The sequence below is a fragment of the Hoplias malabaricus genome, chromosome 4 (genome assembly GCF_029633855.1).
Source record: "Hoplias malabaricus isolate fHopMal1 chromosome 4, fHopMal1.hap1, whole genome shotgun sequence".
NCBI lineage: Eukaryota > Metazoa > Chordata > Actinopteri > Characiformes > Erythrinidae > Hoplias > Hoplias malabaricus.
This window is the reverse complement of record NC_089803.1, coordinates 45,463,339-45,484,700: the sequence shown is the minus strand read 5'-3', so window position 1 is coordinate 45,484,700 and position 21,362 is coordinate 45,463,339. Positions and strand designations below refer to the sequence as shown.

Below are 21,362 nucleotides of genomic sequence, written 5' to 3'. Positions count from 1 at the left end.
AAAATCAACACAAAAAGGGGGTGTTTGTCTTTGGACAGCAATGATAAGGTAAGTGGTCCTAAGATATTGCCAGTGTGTGAATGACATTGCACTGTCAAATCAACCTCCCGCTCTGTAGTCTAAAAGTAAAGTAGTTTAATGGTTAATAAATACTTCATTATGTTAAATCAAGTATGCAGTTGATTTAACAAATCCATACGATTAAGAAGAATGTATAGAAACAAAATTTGTTCTTCATACAAAATAAATTGTAAATCTGTATAAATTTATACAAGCACCATGCTTATTGGGAAGTTAAAAATGTTAAATACTGTATCTGTGGTTTCTAAAACAGGCAGATATAGTGTTTTATAGCTACTATGAAAAAGCATAAACATTATTCTACTCTCAAGACTGGACTAAAAGCCAAGAAAAGACAGCTGAACAAATGTCAGATAGCAAATCCATCTTTATTTCCTGTGGATCTGAATAACAAGGATCGGTAACATCACTATCTTCCATAAAGGGTGTCCATGTGAAATATACAGTGTTTATTTTGGGAATAACTGGAGGTGCAAGAAAGGGTCCTCTCACTGCAAGTCTGCAGCCAGGTGATATCGGGTCTAATTACACACTTATGCTTTTTCTTAAGCAACTGCTCAGTCACCATCTAATCAATGTTAAGGAATTAGTTTGACAACTTTAACAGGTCACTTCTGTTCAAATGTTAAAGGGCAGCTCTGGATTGCACTGCCATATACAAACTATGCAGTTGAGTACAGGATTTAGTAGGATTTTGTATTTAATTATATACGTATTATTCAAATACCTAAATTTGAATTCTGCTAAAGAGTTACACATCTCCTACGGTTCTAGACATAAATGAGGGGAAAGACACTCTTCTTCGCTCTCTCTCTCTCCTTCTTTCTCCATGCAGCTGTCATCACCTCTGTCTTCTCCTTCTGAGAGCTCAGAGATATCAGCAGTAGGGGGTCAGGGGATTATTGAAGACTGTGTGTTCTCTCTTTTGATGGTCTACTCTGAAGGAGCTTGCTCTTTCTTTTTCCCATCCCTCTTCGGCTTCCTTGAGTCTGTGAGGACACAACACAGCATCAGTCACCAACAAATATAGACATTCTACCAGCCAGGGTTCATGCCTCCATGTTGTCAATGAAGACAGCACAATGACAGCAGTTAAAAAATGTTGTTTTAAAACCCTTTTTAATTCACTTCCATTTTTGTAAATCCTACGCATTTCCATGGCATTTATTCTGCCAGTGTTCCTGAAGTGTGTGCCGAGTGCCTGCACACCATGGAAATAAACTGAGAGATATGGAAGTTCGGGGAGTTTGAGGTTTGGTGCGTGTTCTATGCTATGACAGGGCCTTCTCTTTCTTCTTTCCTGCTATATTCCGCAGGGACTCACAACACCGTGCCAGTTGCCAACAAACGCATATCCACACAAAACATACACAATCTTGAGTCTGTGAATTGTGGGGGCATTCCATAGACTTCCATTCATTTATGCAGAAACTTGAATTTTTCATAAGTACTACCTTAACCCTAACCTTAAACCAACCTTAAAATGTACAGTTTTTAATGGTCTTCACAAGGAAGACAAGTCTCCACAATGTGAGTGTGTAAACAGGCTTTGGTCCCCACAATGTGATGTATTCCTGGTACACACACACACACACACACATTGGAATGCTGGCATGCTGCCAGTGGCAGGTAAGAATAGATGAAGCTGCAATGTGCCCTCAGTACTTAGCTCCCAGTTCCCTGTGCTGGATCATTATAAAGAATGTAATCTCTGTACACCTTAGTTCCGTGGACTGCAGAGTGCAATAGCTCTGCTCCCTTTCAGTGATGCTAGAGGTAGGTGCACTCGTGAGCATTGGTGGTAGAGATTCATTAAATAAAAAGGATTTGGCATTGTGTGGTAAAAGTAATTTTATTCAACAACACTTCTTGCCCCATTTCATTCCTGGTCCTCTGCGAGGTTTCATTTTTCACTAATCTACAGGCCTGTTTAGTTGATCACCTTGTCAGACTAAAACAATGTATATAGTCACGCAAACTATGGGTTTTGGCTTGGACAGAAAAAAAAGAAGAACATGCCTCTCAAATTGATGAAATTCCCAATAGAAAATTATCCAACTACAATACCTCAACTGAGATAGTTATTCAAGTTTGCAAGTAAACCACCACTAATATTACACCAGATCATACATAGATCAACCATAAAATGATGATGACCTCTTTGTTTCTACACTCACTGTCCATTCTCACATATCCACTGTCCACAGGAGCACTTGGTAGGTCTATAGCCAATTTGTTGCTCTGTATACTTCTTTTCCTCCCTTTCACCCTGTTCTCTAAGGGTCAGGAACCCCACAAAGCAGGTATGTGGGTGGTGGATCATTCTCAACGCAGCACCTACACTGACTTGGTAGATGATGTTAAATGAGGCACAGCAGTGCTGCTGAAATTTTTAATCCCCTCAGTTTCACTGCTGGACTGAGGATAATCCACCAACCAAAATTATCCAATTTACAGTGGCCTGTGTCCACTGAAGACGGACTAGAGGATGGCCAACACAAAGTGTGTAGCAACAGATGACTTCACATTTACAGCAAGGTAGGTGGATCTAACAGAGTAAACAGTGAGCGAATATAGTGTTTAAAAACTCCAGCAACACTGCTGAGTCTGATCCACTTGTTCCAGCACAACACATACTAACAAACCACCACCCCATTAGTGTCAGTGCAGTGCTGAGAATGACCCACTGACCAAATCATACCTGCTCTGTAGGGGTCCTGACCATTGAAAAACAGGGTGAATAGGGGAAAATAAACTATACAGAGGAACAAATGTACTACAATCTGTGATTATAAAACTACTGCTACTATACGGTCACTGTAACTCACTGTAAAATGGATAGTGAGTGAAGAAACAACATGGTCATAATGTTATTGGTTGATCTGTCTCAAAAGATTCATTAATACATAAAACCTCTTTAACAACTTTCAATGTCCACTTTTGCTGTAGAATGGTTAAGACATTCAAATGAATTGTCGATCGCATAGTGCTGGCATACATCTAAAATGAAATTAGGACAATTACAGAAATTACCATGACTGTTGTTCCTGACGAAAATGTTTGTCCCAATCTCAGACTAGTGAATAAGATGTTGGGGTACTGGGGAATTAAAATACAAAACATGTCTTTGCTTGTGTGTTTTGTTTATATCTGGATTTGAAAAGAAATTGCTGCGGGACATAATCAATATCCACTGCCTAAGTGCTGTTCTCTGGAGTCATGGTGTTTAATAACAAAATAATCCTTAACATTACTAAGTGTGTATGATTTTTCTCTCTCAGCACTGTCCATAGATCTGTTCACTTGTCAGCTTTTTAATTATTTGGAAAAAGATGCCCCAGCCAAATGTTCCCTACAATCAGTCAATCAATAAATAAATAAATAAATAAATATTTTCCCATCATGCTGGGAATAGCTGGTCCCTTCCGACATGTAATACACATCCATACCCAGCTCCATATACAGCGAGTGAGGGTAATGGCCCTGTCCACCACTTTGCGTGCTTGTTTTCATTAGTTTTGCCTGTTTCATCTGCTCTGCAGTCAGCATATTGCTGGGGAGCAGTGGGGAGTGAGAGTGCTTCTGAGGCATTTCATTCAGCATTTCTGTTTGGGCTGCTTTAATATATATTCATTACGAGAACTACATGGCTCTCCGGATGGGGCAAGGGCACCGACACTCACACACACATTTCCACCCACCAGTACACAGCTTGTTCAGACACCACATCACTGGCCAGACAGCTCCCAATAGTTCTCTTTATTACAGAGAATGTTTTGTGAAATGATGTGAAGCAAATGACACTGGCAGCTCCCACTAGTGCCAAACTGGGGGCAGGCTGCAGGGATCTAGGGGTCGGGGTTGTTTCTCATAAAGATTTGCGTATGTGTGTCCCGGGTGTATTTTCTAGCCTCTGGGCAGCTCAGACCTCTGTACTCCTCTAACCATCCGTTCATCCACTGTAGAAACCAATGACAAACATTGCCTCCGGTTCACCTTTGCGAAAGTGATGCGGCTACACAGAACTCACTCGGAAATCGGGGGGGGGGATGGGGTGGCAGGTGAGTGTGACAGAGACAGTGTCTGTTTGTGTGTGTGTGTGTGTGTGTTTTTTTTTTTTTTTTTGTGTCTGTTTATTATGGGAAGCCATTCAGGAAATAATTATTATGTAATTTGCACATATATATTGGGTTATGGAGAAACTACTTGGTTTAATGACACAAACATTAGTTTTAAACTGTTGGTTTATATACATCGGTTTGTGAGTATATATTGGATTATCAGTTTATACATTGGTTTTCTAGCATATATATTGGTTTGTATGTATTGGTTTGTTAGTATATATTTATATTGGGCTCTCAGTACATACATTGGTTTTTGAGCATATATATTGGTTTCTTGGCATATATATTGGTTTGTGGGTATATATATATCGGATTACCAGTACATACATTGGTTTTCCAGCGTATATATTGGTTTGTGTATATCGGTTTGTTGGTATATACATTGGTTTGTGGGCGCATATATTGGTTTGTTTATATCGGTTTGTGGGCGCATATATTGGTTTGTTTATATCGGTTTGTGGGCATATATCGGTTTGTGGGCATATATCGGTTTGTGGGCGCATATATCCGTTTGTGGACATATATATTGGTTTGTGTATATCGGTTTGTGGGCATATATCGGTTTGTGGGCGCATATATTGGTTTGTGGGCATGTATATTGGTTTCTGTATATCGGTTTGTGGGCATATAATCGATTTGTGGGCGCATATATTGGTTTGTTTATATCGGTTTGTGGGCACGTATATTGGTTTGTGTATATCGGTTTGTGGGCATATATCGGTTTGTTTATATCGGTTTGTGGGCGCATATTTTGGTTTGTTTATATCGGTTTGTGGGCATATATATTGGATTCTGCGCTGCATGGTAGAAATTTGCCGCTCAGTGCTGTCCAGTGAGTAGCCTGTTTTGATTGTGCTGCACGGTTTTAATGAACCTCAGTTTGGACAATCTTTTGACATATTCCAAATAAAACTGAGTGGCCCGGTGACCGAGCTCAGCGATTATAAATACTAAATAAAGGTCATAATAAAGATAATAAAGCTCAGACTAGCCGATTGGATTACGTTCTACAACAATGCGTTTTCTACGATGCTGAAGTTAGCTCCTGATTCGCAGATCCAGATTCAGTGAGCCGCGGTGAACGAAAGGGACTGTTCGATGTGTACATAATGCTGTACACATTGCTTTTAACGCTTCATGGACTAATAAATAGCACTAAATACGGGAAGTAACAAACAGTTTACCCTCACAACACACAAAACGAGCCAAAAACATGTACGAAATCTTTTCTTTGTTCCTTTACACAATCGACAATTATTTTGTTATTTAATACTAAAAGTCTCTGCAGTTTAAAATACATTAAATAATTTTTATACATTATAAAATAATACATTGTATGGCATATAAAAATTTCAAATTGATTATTTTTCATTGATTTATTTTAAATGTACCAGTAAAAATAAAACAGAAAATAGTAGGTATGTTTAAATATGGCATGTTTAACACATGTTTAAATATGGCATATTGAGCAATTATGTAAAAAAAAAATAATAATAATAAAAAATGTGAGGCTGCGTTTCTGGAGGGACTGTGAAGTTCTTAATCACTTTGGGCCAGCACAACTACACATCCCAGGATAATTTCCCCCTGTAAGGAAAACATGGATTTAGCCTGGCCCGATCGAAATGATTTCATACTTTAAAACTTTAAAATTCCCTCCAGAAACCTGTTTCACATTCATTTTTTTTGGTGCACAATTGCTTAATATGCAATGTTTCCAGATTAAAATTAAAGCATTATATAAACAAACAAAACGTCGATTGAGTGAAGGAACAAAGAAAAGATTTCGTACATGTTTTTAGCTCGTTTTGTGTGTTGTGAGGGTAAACTGTTTGTTACTTCCTGTATTTAGCGCTATTTATTAGTCCATGAAGCGTTAAAAGCAATGTGCGCAGCATTATGTACACATCGAACAGTCCCTTTCGTTCACCGCGGCTTACTGAATCTGGATCTGCGAATCAGGAGCTAACTTCAGCGTCGTAGAAAACGCATTGTTGTAGAACGTAATCCAATCGGCTAGTCTGAGCTTTATTATCTTTATTATGACCTTTATTTAGTATTTATAATCGCGGAGCTCGGTCACCGGGCCACTCACAAACCAATATACGCGCCCACAAACCGATATACACAAACCAATATACACGCCCACAAACCAATATACGCACACACAAACCAATATACGCGCCCACAAACCGATATATGCCCACAAACCGATATACATGCCCACAAACCGATATACACAAACCAATATATATGTCCACAAACCGATATACACAAACCGATATATGCACCCACAAATTGATATATGCCCACAAACTGATATACACAAACCAATATACACGCCCACAAACCAATATGTGCGCCCACAAACCGATATATGCCCACAAACCGATATAAACAAACCAATATATGCGCCCACAAACCAATGTATATGCCCACAAACCGATATACACAAACCAATATATACACTGGAAAAGCAATGTATGTACTGGTAATCCGATATATATACCCAAAAACCAATATATATACCCACAAACCAATATATATACCCACAAACCAACATATATACCCACAAACCAATATAAATGCCAAGAAACCAATATATATGCTCAAAAACCAATGTATGTACTGAGAGTCCAATATATATACCAACAAACCAATACATACAAACCAATATATATGCTAGGAAACCAATGTATAAACTCATAAACCAATATATACTCACAAACCAATATATACAAACCAACAGTTTAAAACCAATGTATGTGCCATTAAACCAAGTAGTTTCTCCATAACCCAATATATATGTGCATAGTACATAATAATTATTTCCTGAACTGCTTCCCATAGTTACATAGTACATTTTCTGGCAAGCTGAAAAGAGCACAAATGGACACAATCATTATAAAATAGGCATCCTGGGGAAAACAAGCCAAATATGTTCCAGATTCTTCACTGCAACATAAACAGACACAAAAAACAGACACACACACACACACACACACAGATTGGTGCCCAATAAGCTTTTTCACTTTCCATCTCTATAAGAGGAATGAGAAACTACATTTCTTTGTTCTAGGCTGATCAATATGAAACTTCAGGTGCTGAGTGTTTTATTTTTATCACAGAGAACTTCATCAAATTCCCAGATGGCACGTAGGAGGTTGTTTGCTTTCATTTAATGTAGAAATCACTTATTAGGCTTTCCCAGAACTCTTCCTTCTCTCCAACAGGTCTAGAGTTTCTGGACATTGACACACATACACACTCAACAACGGAACTCGTGATGTTTGTGTGTGTGTTTATGTGCGTCTACAACTTTGAATCTGTGTATAACAGTCTGTGTGCCCCCTAATTTTTTTCTGCAGCACTGTGTGTAAACTCATGATGTTGTTTGGATGTACACATCGCTCTAATTTGGTTTTGAGAGCCTCAGCACATTCAGGCAGAGGTGTATAAATGATATAATATACTGAATGTCTGAGGTCTCTCGTGCTTAACACATTTTTCAAACATCCACATGCTGATTCTTTCTCTCTCCAAATATATACACTCTCAAAGGCTGTGTGTGTGTGTGTGTGTGTGTGTGTGTGTGTGTGTGTGTGTATTAAAGTTTTTTTGCACAGGACTACTACAGACCAGGTATGATTTTTAATAAATCCAACAACATTTCTGTGTCTGACCCATTCGTACCAAGCACCCTCTGCAATAATGGCTTCTGCTCTTCTAGAAAGCCTTTTCTATAAGGATTTGATTGCATTAAGCCACCAGATCATGAGTGAAGTAAGGTTTCTTTTTTAAAAAAGTGTACATGCTCAACCACACCAGAGAATTCAGTTCAACTGCTCTGAAGCCTGATGGTCAAGGAGATAATACCTTTCTAGCTGACCATACAAAGACCCAAAACATAGGTTTAGCAGCTCCAGAGTGGTTTTCTATGGAGATTATGTAAACTACTCATGTCTAGTTGATCTGTATTCACAATGCACATTAAATTAGCTGTATTTTTCATTCATTCATTATATGTAACCACTTATCCAGTTCAGGGTAGCGGTGGGTCCAAAGACTACCTGGAATCACCAGCTCTTCCGAGAGTATCTTTTGCACTGAATGTCTTTCTTTAATGCACTTAGTACTTCCTGGCATATTGCACTTAATGTAAGGTATTTTGTATAATTTGTGCTGTAGTTCGAATGTTAGATGCTCTTTTGTAAGTTGCATTGGATAAAAGCATCTGCCAAATGCATAAATGTAAATGTAAATGTAAATCACTGGGCACAAGGCAGGAATACACCCTGGAGGAGGTGCCAGTCTTTCACAAGGCGACACTAACACATTCACTCGCACACTCAAACCTATGGACACTTTTGAGTTGCCAATCCACCTACCATCATGTATTTTTGGATCGTGAGAGGAAACCGGAGCACCCGGAGAAAACCCAAGTGGACACTGGGAGAACACACCAAACTCCTCACAGACAGTCACCCAGAGTAGGACTTGAACCCATAGTTTCCAGGTCCCTGGAGCTGTGTGACTACGGCACTACCTGCTGCTGTCCTAGCTGACTTTTTACTCTCAAAAATAATGTCTATTAACCTTTGGGACATATGGAGTATGTACTGTGTACATGTGCATTGAAGAGACCTGATATTATGAAAGAGTGTGTGTTCAATAAATTATAGATAAATAATAGACTGATACCCCCTTGCACATCACACAATCACAAGACCTTACTGAACAATCCAAGCTGCTCTGATAATTGTCGTGCTTTAAAAGCTGTAGACTCTTCCAGCTCTCTTAATAATTATTATAATCAGACAGGAAGAGTGTTAAGGGGGATGATAAAGAATGGAGGCCAAAAGTGAGAGAGAGAGACAGAGAGAGAGAGAGAGAGAGGAGGAATAAGAACAAGAAATGTCAGCACCATCTAAAGTGCTTCAATCCCAAAGAAGTCAGGGAATGCTTACTGATGCAAAGGCTAAAATAAATAACCTCTCCAGTCGTTAAATGGCAGATTCTCCAACGAAAAGCAATTACCTCCCACACCCTCTCTCCTAGCTCCACCATGTCTCAGTCCTCCAGACACGCACACACGGTTTTGACTGACAATTGGCAGCGAGCGGGCATGCATCTGTGGTCTTTTTTTTATTTTTTTTTCAGCACATTTAAGTGAGCAGCTTTTGAAAGATGTTTCGGCACCATGGACAGCACTGACAGCTGTCAGTCAGCACCATGGACAGCGCTCCAGGTTAATTCTGCTCTTCAGCTATGGAATAGCTGGAAATGGATATGGGTACAAATATGGAAATGGATATTGGGTACAAGAACAAAGCTGCTGATGTTTAATTGCATTGCTGAGCAAAAGTCAGAGGCCACCCTTCATGCCTTTAAATAACATAATGGCTGACAGGAGTTTTTTTCATGTTTATTTATGTTTCTGAGATCTTAGATAAGGTCATCCACTTGCCTATTATCTGGCACACCACATATTTTGTCACCAACATTTAAAAAGTACACACTTAAAAATTATGATTCTACAAGGGTTCTTCAGTAAAAAAATGGTTCTATATAGAACACTCAAAAACTTTTTTCATGGTTATGAGTTTCTTTGCGTCATAGAGGGGTTTTTTAGATGGAGAATGTGATACAGATGGTTCTATATAGCATCTTGTAGAGAAGGATTCTATGTGGCACCGAAAATAGCTATTCTATTGTAACAGGCTTTTTATTATTAACTTTTATTTGTTAAAGCTTTTATCTCTGAGAAAAAAAGAAAAATAATCTAGTTCAATTTTGCTTCTTGAAATAATACATATATTGCCTTGAAATGAGAGATTTCATGGCTAAATTGGACCAGCCTGTTGGCCAAATCTTCATTAATTGCACATTGCACCAGTAAGAGCAAAGTGAGTGTGAAGGTTCAATTAGCAGGGTAAGAGCACAGTTTTGCTCAAAATATTGCAATGCACATAACATTATGGGTGGCATACCAGAGTTCAAAAGAGGACAAATTGTTGGTGCACGTCTTGCTGGCGCATCTGTGACCAAGACAGCAAGTATTTGTGATGTATCAAGAGCATGTTGCATGCCCAGCGTGAAGCATGGGGGTGGATCAGTGATGGTTTGGGCTGCCATATCATGGCATTCCCTTTGCCCAATACTTGTGCTAGATGGGCTGCCAAGGAATACCATTCTGGAGGACCATGTGCATCCAATGGTTCAAACATTGTAACCTGAAGGCGTGTCGTGTATCAGGACGACAATGCACCAATACACACAGCAAGACTGGTGAAAGATTGGTTTGATGAACATGAAAGTGAAGTTGAACATCTCCCATGGCCTGCACAGTCACCAGATCTAAATATTATTGAGCCACTTTGGGGTGTTTTGGAGGAGCGAGTCAGGAAACGTTTTCCTCCACCAGCATCACGTTGCACATTTAGTGTGCAAAATGTGCACAGCTGATCTCGCATGGCACGGCAGCACATCATCACTGCATGAGCATCTGAAAATGAAGCCTGTTGGAGCTATGTGTGAAAGAGATTAAGTATAGTATGTTAATTCTACTTTTTCTCTCACGCAATGTTACTAGAGTAGTTAAACAACGTTTGTTTTCTTAGTACATTGATATTACACTCGCGTTTAGCGAACAAGCCTTAGCATGTTCCCGAGTTTTCTCTTCCAACTTAAATGTGTCAGCTCGACCAGCAGTTCCAAAACAGGCCGTAGTTTTAGTCAAGCTAACGTTAGCGACAAGTTCTATTTTTTCTCTCACTCAATGTCACTAGAGCCTGCTAGAGTAGTTAAACAACATTTGTTTTTCTTAGTACATTGATATTACACTCGCGTTTAGCAAACAAGCCTTAGCATGTCTCCCCCAGAGTTTTCTCTTCCACCTTAAATGTGTCAGCCCGACCAGCAGTTCCAAAACAAGCCGTAGTTTTAGTCAAGCTAACATTAATGACAAGTTCTATTTTTTCTCTCACTCAATGTCACTAGAGCCTGCTAGAGTAGTTAAACAAGATGTCTCATTTTTAGTAAATCTATATCACTCTTGTATTTAGCGAGTTTTCCGTTCCACCTTAAATGTGGCGGCAGTTACATTCAGAGTTTAAAAATAATCCAAACATTTTAAAAAATAATATATTTAAAGCCTTTTTCAAGGTCTTTTCTGACTGGCATTGTGTGTTGGTGTTTGAGTATCACAGCCAAGTGTATATTAAATTACATACACTGTGTTAAATATTGATAAAATAAAATTAATGCAACGGTTGGGTTAATTCTTCATGTAAACGCTAATTTTTAATAATGGTAGGTTGTGTGTTGCTTATACAATTACAACATTCGTTCTCTAAAATCTTAAATATCTTAACGATATCTGATCATGTGTTAGATGAATTTCCCTTTTATTCTCAGCACATGGCAGCATCACCCAATATCCATTTATGTAATTTCAATTTGCCTGCATTGTTGTCTGCATTTTAGATCAGTAGTTAGTAACTTAAAAAAGATGTATGTTCATATCTACACTTTCTCTCTCACCTCAGATAAAAACAGCACAGCATTGCTGACTATGTTTTGAAGATCTACACACCACAGCAAGCAGCTGTACTCACTGATGGTGTCCTGAATATGCTAGTAACAAATTTGGCTTGTCTTCCTTTTTATCCAATTAATAATCGATTAATCGAAAAAATAATCGACAGATTAATCGATTATCAAAATAATCATTAGTTGCAGCCCTATATTGTATAATAAGTACAAGGCAATGAAATGCATTTAGCATCTACCAGAAGTGCAAATATTAGCACTGTGCAAAGACAGAAGAGTGCCAGACAAGAATATGCAATAAATAGGGACACAAATAATATTAATGTAAATAAGTACATCTATGGCAATGTATAAACATATAATATGCATAATATATGAAGTATAGCAAGATAAGTTACTATATAATCTATTGATTGGGGTCCTCATAGTTCAACAATATGGCTGTTGAAAGATATATACTATAAACTATGGTTTAGACTTTTAATCGTTTAGATTAAGCTAGTGGGTTTGTATGGAAAAGTTAATGGTAGATCCCCACAAAATGAAAGAAAGTCTGTATAATGTCCCCAGAGTTCACAGATACAAGATTGTGTGTTTGTATGTGTGTGTGAGAGAGAAAGACAGAGTGAGAGAGAGAGTCCTCAGATTTACCCTGGAGCTTGGTCTTGGTCTTGCCACAGGGTTTGGTTGCATTGACAGTGTTGGGGCATTTGGCGTCCATAAGGGCACGTTTCAACACGCCGGTCCGATTCTTCATTCCCGTGGCAACATCACACTCGCCCCAAGCCTGGAACTCATACTTACACTCACCTGCATGGGACACAACAGCAGAGATTCATGAAAATCATTACTAGGGTAACGGAAGTTCAGCTTAAACAAGGTTACAATAGATAAAACATCACTCATTTAGACACCACCTCACTGTATGTTATTATAACAGAATGGTCCATTTGTGTTCTCCTACAAGCGTGTTAAGTTTTGCAAAGATATTTTGCTAGCAACAATTTTGCAACACCAAAATTTTGCAAACAAACATGCACAAGCTTAGTTCATTTGATTTAAAAGACGTCACATTAAAACGTAATGATTACATTGTGACCGTTGCCAAATTATTTATTCCATTGTTTTTCACATGCCATCCACTTTGTGGCAGTACTGGGGGGAGAGTTCATTTTACAAGCCAAAAGGGGATCCATTGAGGAACCTGTAGGTTCATAAGCTGTAGGTTCATAAGTGAGTTTGTTCATGCTTATGTGTATATGTAGCCAAACGTTGAATATATTTTATTAATGTGACTGTGTTGTTTTACTTTTTCTTCTTGTTTGTTTGTGGTTTGTTTTTTGTGTTTTTACATTTTCACTTATCTTTCCTACAATCTGCTCATACTGACTTTTTTTTATTTTAATTGCAATTGTGAATGTGGCCTTTAAGATATAATGATTTGCATCATGGGGACAAGTCCCCACTATGTGAATGTGTAAACAAATTTGATCCCCAAAACTTGATGAATATCTAAACCACAAAATGCAAGTTTGATTCATTTCACAGGTGTTAAAATATATATTAATTTCAGCTTCATTTGTTTCCAGAGGTGTTTACACCAGGGTATTTCTGTTGACCTGAGGTACACTTTATTAAAGATAAGTCTAGCTCAGAAAGCAGACGCAGCTCTCTCACTGATGCCTAAGACTGTCTGTCGGCTTCTGAGCAATGAAAAGAATCTCCAGCTGCACCCTGAGAGCCTGAGCCCTACACTCAGCCCAGAATTACCCCATACCTCAACCTAATCTAACCTTAGATTCCAGCCTGGTGCCACTCTCTATATGGTTGCACCCCATCAGGCTTCAGTGACTCAAATTCATCAAGAAATCTACACCATCAGCCTCTGCAGCATTCAGCTCTAGCTCCTGTCCAATGGCGGCTGATTGTAAATAGCTGTCAGTTCTATTCTTCATGCAGAACCAAGCCTACCTCAATCTGACCTTAGAGCATTCAGCATTGCTGTCATGGAGCTCATATTCTACATCCTTCCATTTAGATTTACCCCCTGCCATTCATTCATACTTCATTTGTTCCATCCATGCATAAATTTATTCACCCTTACATCCATAAATCATCCATTCACTCAAGCACACATCCCACATTTTATCTATTCATCTAATCACTCTTACCAGCAATAAAATCCATTCTTAAATCATCCATGCTTATATCCATGCATCCTTGCATCTGTTTGTCCATCCTTACATCAATCTGGCTATTTTTACATACATTTATCCGATCCTTTCACATTTCTCTGTGTCCATTTATGCACTTCAGTTTTAGATCTGTTCTTTGGTAATTAAATCAGTTTTTAAAAATGATTCAAAAATGATATATTAGGTTCATTCTTAATATAGCCCTATTCTGACGGGATTAGTTTTACAAGGGGAGCTGGAGTAATGTAATTTTTCCACAAGTCATCAGTAATGGTTATGGTGGATTTGCACTGGATAAGAAATCTCAGTGAAAATAACAGAGATGGGAGCGGCTACTCGATTCATGCACTGCCATCACACAGTGTGGATCAGACACAGCAGAATTACTGGAGATTTAAGACTGTTACTACTGTTCAGCCTTCCCATCGAAAACATACAGCCCTCAAATACATTACCTTCTAGTCCTTCATAAAACATAACGGGCGGGAAAGTGGCAAAAAAACCTTACTAATTCTTCATAGTTATTATAACCAATATTATAAGCCATGTAATCGTAACGTAGGGTGACCAGATCTGAGATGGTGAAAAAGAGGACACACGACCCCCTTCTCACTCAAGCGAACCAAACGGAGTAGGGGAGGGCATGACTAGTTTGTGAATGAAACGTATGTAAGCTCTAGAAAAACAAAATCCCGGACGTTTGTGAAATTCCGCCTGGACATTTTTTCAAGTCCAAAAAAGAGGACATGTTTGGGTAAAAGAGGACAGCTGGTCACCCTAGGTAACGACACACAACATGCATGGAGGCTACTAGTCTGAGGATTTGAGCGTGGTGCGTCGTTCAGCCATTGAGCTTTTACCTAAACCATGTACTTCATCACTAAACGCCTCCTTCAGCTCCTTCTCAACAAACTTATGAAAAAACATTTCCCCCGCGATATGACACAATATTACTACATTTCAATTCTGACTGGATTAATATAACCTGGGGTCATCTTTACTGCCTGTTTTACAGTAGGTAAAAGGTTCAGGAGACTTTACGGGAAAAATGACTGTGATGGTCTATTTGAACGAGATTAAAACAACTGAGATACTCAGGGAAAAATTCTTAAGTCATATTTAGAAAGCTAGGGTTTCAGTTTAGCAGGAATTCAAGTCCAATTCGTGGGCTGCATATTTCAAAGGACGCATTTACAGATTGATTATAGCACAACAGTGTGATTATGCTGTCACATTTACAAGACTACTTTGTATATGGTCAATAAATGCATTCAGAATAGGCAAAATATAAGCAGAATACCTCAACATTTAGATCAGCAAAACTACTTTGGAAGGTTTGCATTGACCAGTATCAATACTACACTATGCTCACTGAGGAAGGCTGAAATACAAAGGCAAGACCAGAATGCAAAGTGTTACAGATGAGCGTGAATTTGTTAACAGAATGATTTGCCCGTCCAACTGGTGCTCCCTCCAGGGTGTGTTCCTGCCTTGGCCAGTGATTCCAGGTAGGCTCTGTAACCAACGCGACCCTGAACTGGATAAGCGATTACAGGCAATGAATGAATGAATGAATGAATGAATGTGACCCTCCAACATTGTTTGTAATTCTGTGCCTAGCTGAGAAAATTACAAGGAATAATATTCTATAGAGAGTGTAAATGTGTTTGTGTGAATGTGTGGGCAAATAAAAAATAGATGTATGTATGTATGTATGTATGTATCTCAGTGCACAATCAATACTGACCTTGCAAATAGTGTACATGTGATTAGATATCACAACAAACAAAAAATATGCATAAACAACTGCAATAGAAATAAATCAATTTTCATTCTTTTTTCCCAATTTCTTTTATTTTGGCTGTTTTTATTGTTTAATTGCCTTTCTTGTGTGCGTGCATTGGAAAGTTTGTATATATTTTCAGTAAATTGGCAGACAGGTTTCATGTGTGTATGTGTTTCGAGTCTCTCGCCCTCTTATCTGTCTTGCTCTCTGTCTATCTGCTGCACTGATTGGATGCATGCACGCTGTCACCTGCACAGCTCACTGGGAGATGTAGTTCTCGGCTTGTCTTCTTGGACCTAGGGGGGTAATTTTCCCATAAAAAAAAAACAAAACAAAAAAATGCATGATGCAGCAAATTGTTTAGTAATGCTGTACTTAGAGCATATTCAACTCGAAATAAACAGTGAATTAACAATTCACAATTTTAGCCATAAATTAAAATATTAGCGCTATTAGCCAAAATGCTAATTTATGAAAATACATTCATAGGTCGGCTAGCAATAAGCTAACAACTGAACCAAATATTTTTCAATACATATACTGCATATATTTCATATGCCTCTGTTTTTTCTCTTTCACTTGCTTGTAAGAATTTTGAATGTCACATGAACCCTTCCACATAATTTTTAGCTAGCACTATCTAAACTCAATGCAGATTTCCTGCACGTGTTAAATGATTCAGGGCAAAAAAAAAAATAATAATAATAATAACTCAAATAAATACAGCAACAGGATACTCATACACCCTCTGGACAGTGTATCAGCTTTCTAAACAGAAAGGCTCTTAATAAAAGATTAGAAGAAACTATTAGAAGAAACATTCACAGAGAGAGTGAGAGGGAAGGCTACAGGTTAAAACTCAAATAGTCCTATTAGATCACAACCTCTCCTGTTTGCAGTAACAGAACATGTGTAACATGTCTATAATTACATTATTAGTATTGTTAGTATTAGTATTGTTATATTTCCTTGTTATATTTCCTTTTTTTTTTTTTTTTTTTTTTTGTTAAATTGCTGTTATAATGCTTTTGCAGAACTAATTTACAGAGGTGTAAATTTGTCACCTGATGAATAATGAGAGAGACAGAGTGGGGTGTAGGCAGTGCTTCAGATGTTGACAGCCACTGACTAATCAAAATAAGCACTGGTAAAACAATACCAGCAGTAGGTATCACAATATGCTCCTTAAAGAGCAGCAGCTGTTTCTTTGTGCTGTGGCCAGAGCTGGATTTCGGCCGACATAATCATTTAAAGCTACTTCATTCTCTTTCTCAATTCCAGCCACTGCATGATTAATTAGAAGCTCAGTCCCGCAACTACACTACTCAACACAAGTGTTATATTTCTCACACTGCAGCACTATGTGGGGGATATACATCATATAACCAGTGGTGGACAGTAACAAATTACTTTCACAGAAGGCCCTGCACTAAACCCTTTAACAACAGTAATTAGGAATGGCCACCTCAAAATATGAAATGGTGAGAGAAGTGTTGGCTTTTGCACCTACTGCTGATGATAATCTGGATAGTCCCTTTTGTCAATAGCACAGAAATTCAACATTCATTTGTCATGAAAACAATCTGAAACAGCAAACATTTCTATCATCTGAGATGAGCCTGTTCCCAGAAAACTTGTTATACCTTCTGGATAGAATTGATGGAAGGCTTTCTGTTTGTGGAATAGGTCTCATGTCAGATTTCTTGATGCAGTGCTGAAGTCTGTTAAGTGACAACAATTATAGTATTCCTGAGCCTCTGTGGATATATTTATCATTGTGGCATGACAGTTTCTTATGCAGAGCTATCTGAGGGCTTGAAGGTCATGCTCATTCAACATTGGTGTCCGGCCTTACACTACACTGACTGATATTTCTCCAGATTTCCTGAATAATTTCACAATATTTAGTATGGTAGATGATAAAATACCTACATTCTTTGCATTCTTGCATTAACAAGTGTTCTGCTGGGACTATCTAACAGTTCTCTGTTTGGCACAAAGTGCTAAACAATGTTTCTTTGCAAAGACTGAAGCTATAACGAATGCTCATTTTATGGCTTGTATATATTTTCTTGGTTTTGGTGCATTGCTTCCAAGCAGTGTGAGAGGGGTTTTCTATAAACTTTTCAAAATATTGTTGCAATCTTGTTTTGTTCCTGTGTCCACGAAATTGTATACAAACAAATAAAAACAGGATCATATACAACAAAAAATAAGAAGGAAAAAATAGCAAATAAGCAAACAAAACTGATAAAACTGAGAAGTCTGAAACATATTAAAAAGTCATTGGAACCCCAGTTCCAATGATTTACAATAACTACATCACACACACTCACACACACACACACACACACACACACACACACACACACAAAGCAAAGTGAAAATGAATCATACCCATAAAAACATTTTATTTATACGTAGTGAATTTTAATTGAGCCCTGCTACAGGTGAATGTTGGTGTGTTCTCCCCTTGTCCAGACTATGATCAGGTCACTGTGACAGTGTTGTCTTTTAACAATATCTTGACCACTTTGGCTGTATGTTTTGAATAATTTTCTTGCTGAAAGGCATTTTTTTTCTGCAAAGTGCCTGAAGTTTTCCTTTAGAACATTTGTGCAGGCCAGTTTGGAGGTGATTTTCTTGAGGTTGACTGCTTATCCTTTCTTTTGCTAAATGAAAGCCACATCCCTTTATACAACAGACACCATAGTTATCTCATCCAACCATGGATTTGATGACCAAAAGCTTTGTTCTCTGTGTAGGTGAGATTTTGCTAGCCTGTCTTGGATGAGCAGAGTCCTTGTTGGTCAGCCAACATAAAGCCCAGCCATGTGCAGTGTCCACTGGAGTGTCTGCCTTGAGATCTTGGTATCGGAATTGCTCAGATTCATCAGGATGGACTTGGTGGTGATGCTTGGATTCTTCCTGGCCACTTGCTCTACATTTCTTGCTGGTGCATGGGCCACTTATGATTTCCTATAACACAATTTTTTTTTTATTTTTTTTTTGCCTGGAATTATTAAGAAAAGTTGGATTTTTTTAAGCTTTTTCGAGTCTTGGGAGAAGCCACAGGGCATGACCCCAAAGTCCTTGGTTTTAGCCATTACTTGCAATCAAATAATTACTGCATCAGCAGTTTCCAATTAACTGTTGATTAGTATGGTCTACCACTTGGTAAAATTTGTCAGATCAATATCAGCCTCTACGAATGTCAACTCCAATTCCCAGTGTCCCCCTTGGAGTCATGCTACAGGATTGTTATATGGTAGGCAATCAGAGTCTCAGGGGACCATCACCTGAGTACTAATATGATTCAGCTGTTTTCAGACTTTATATATACCCCTATATTGCCCTTTAAAAAGCAGTTTATTGTTTGAATGTATACTTGTTATCGGACTTGGAATTTGCATTGTTAACTTCGTTTTTGGATTTGCCCTAGGGATTATATTTGTGACGATTACATCCAATTATCATTTAAAAAAAAATGGTCACAGAAAATCATTTGGCATGGGTATGAATAATATTTGGCTTGAATCTGTCTCTCAGTGGCATATAGCATAATGCTCTGAGGACAGAGAGATAAATGGACTGATACTGAAGTGTTTTTTTTTTTTATCTCTCACTGGCTGTGTGTGTGAAGTGATTGTGAAGTAGAAGTGAACAGGTGTGAAATAAATGGATGTAAATGAGAATTTGTTGCCACTAAACAGGCAGCAGGTTTGGATCATTACATGATGACAGTGCCTCTGTTGCTTCATAATGTTGCAGGGATGAATTTTGTGTTTCTCTCTTTCTGTGTGTATGCGTGTGTGTGTGTGTACCAGGACAATATTTCATTGTGGGACCAAAACCTGTGTAATACTTAGGGAAAGGTTAATGATAAGTCTCTATTAAAAGGTACTGAAGTCAATAAAATGCCCCCACAATTAGCAAATATTGAATTGTGTGTGTGGGGGGTAGGAGATTGGGGTGGGGAGGGAGTGAGGGGGGTTAGTAAGAAAAAACTGTACCTACTAATGGAGATGCGTTGTACATTTTGGTAAGGTCAATTTTAGTTATATAACTGCTTATATTAACTTTCACCACTTAACGTAGCCAAGAGCCTACTACTGCAGGAAAAGACATGAGACTGACATACAAAAGAAACTATCACAAGTCTGCTATTTTGGCATGCAGTGTAGGAGAAAGTAGAGAGCCAATAAGAATGCAACTGGTAGAACCCTGACAGTGAGGCCAGCTTAACAAAATGAAAGTATCAGACTCTCCGTCATATTGTGGGCAGAGCATCTGTGGATGAAACTAATATTATAGTAATTTTAGACCATTATAGCGGTTTAATTTATATTGATAACATTTTCAAAAACCTAAAGGTAGTTGACATTAACTTTAACAAGTCACTTGTCTAGCACAGAATTAGAATTAGGTTTATCTATACATAATACTGTAGCTAGCTATAAAGACACACATTAAAATATTTCATTAGGCTAAATTGTATTATTTTATGGAAGAAAAACGATGTTTAACAATGCATCGTACCACGTTAGTTCAATGCTAGGCTCCATCGTTGTATGGGAAACGAACCCCTGGTCTAAAACAATAGACGGCTATATTCATGTTCTTAAATAAACATCATAGGTTTTTTGTAAGGTGTATATTCGTGCTTTGCTGTTGGCCACACATGACAAACAGTAATATAATTTTTAAATGGGTCACAGATTAAAAATATTTAACATTTTTGTAATTAAGAAATATACTTAAATAAAACGGTGTCTGGGCCAATCACAGACTGATATGATAAATATTCTGGAGTGCAGCACTTGGCCTGGATGCGAGCCGTGTATTTGGACTGGAATTCCAATGCTGTCTAGGCCGGATGTGGGCCGAGGTGTTATATAGTGCAGCGTGCTGTACTACACCCGGCTATGGGCTGGAATCAGACCTAGATTTAAATTGAAGCATCCTAAGTGTTATTTGCTATCTGGGTGAAGTTATGGTTAGGGCAAGGGTGTCAAACCAAGTCCACGGAGTGTGAGTGCAGGTGTGAGTGCAGGTTTTCTTTCAACAAAGCACATTAGTCACATTAGTGAAAGTCAAGACCTATTGAAGAAGTGGTTCCCAAACTTTTTCTGCCGTGCCCCCATTTTGTAGATGAGAATAAAGTGACTGTGCTTAACAGTCATTGTTAAACATATTTGCTCCTAACTGCTTCCCTGCACAAAAAATAAATTACGAAACAGCATCCTGAGAGAAAAAGCCTAAAACCTGCACATTTGCTCTGCAAAACTGACACATTTAATCCACTCATTGCTTCAGTGACTTGTATGAGCTTGCTTTGAGATATGCCTTGTCATATTTTCTTGTTTTCCCTTTGGAAGTTGTGGCTTGAGAAAACTCATCATTTGCTGCTCTCACAAACTTGTCCATCTTTTCCTAGCAATGCGTAGCTCATTTTCCACGCCCCCCACTTTGGGAACCACTGGGCTAAAGCAACCCAACCTGTAAATCTGATAAAAAATGACATCAATAAAATGATTTTGGCTAATGTTCTCTGGCCAAGCTTGTTTGTATTGTAAATGCAGGTGAAATAAGCTAATAACGTCCTTACCATTAGTGGCTATTTAT

The 21,362-nt window shown here is 38.3% G+C and overlaps 1 protein-coding gene across 3 annotated transcripts in view; it reads right to left on the bottom strand.

The window, feature by feature from the left end:
* Positions 1 to 347: 347 nt before the first annotated feature.
* Positions 348 to 21,362, bottom strand: part of ptn (pleiotrophin) — a 164,942-nt gene continuing 143,927 nt past the window's right edge. Inside the window, exons 5-6 of one of the 3 annotated variants that reach the window (XM_066669410.1) lie at positions 12,408 to 12,566; positions 348 to 1,070 (exon numbers count right to left, since the gene is read on the bottom strand). In XM_066669410.1, coding sequence (XP_066525507.1) covers positions 1,015 to 1,070; positions 12,408 to 12,566 — 215 coding nt within the window. In that variant the 3' untranslated portion in view covers positions 348 to 1,014. The remainder of the gene's footprint in view (positions 1,071 to 12,407; positions 12,567 to 21,362) is intronic. The other 2 variants (XM_066669412.1, XM_066669411.1) reach the window with 2 other exon arrangements.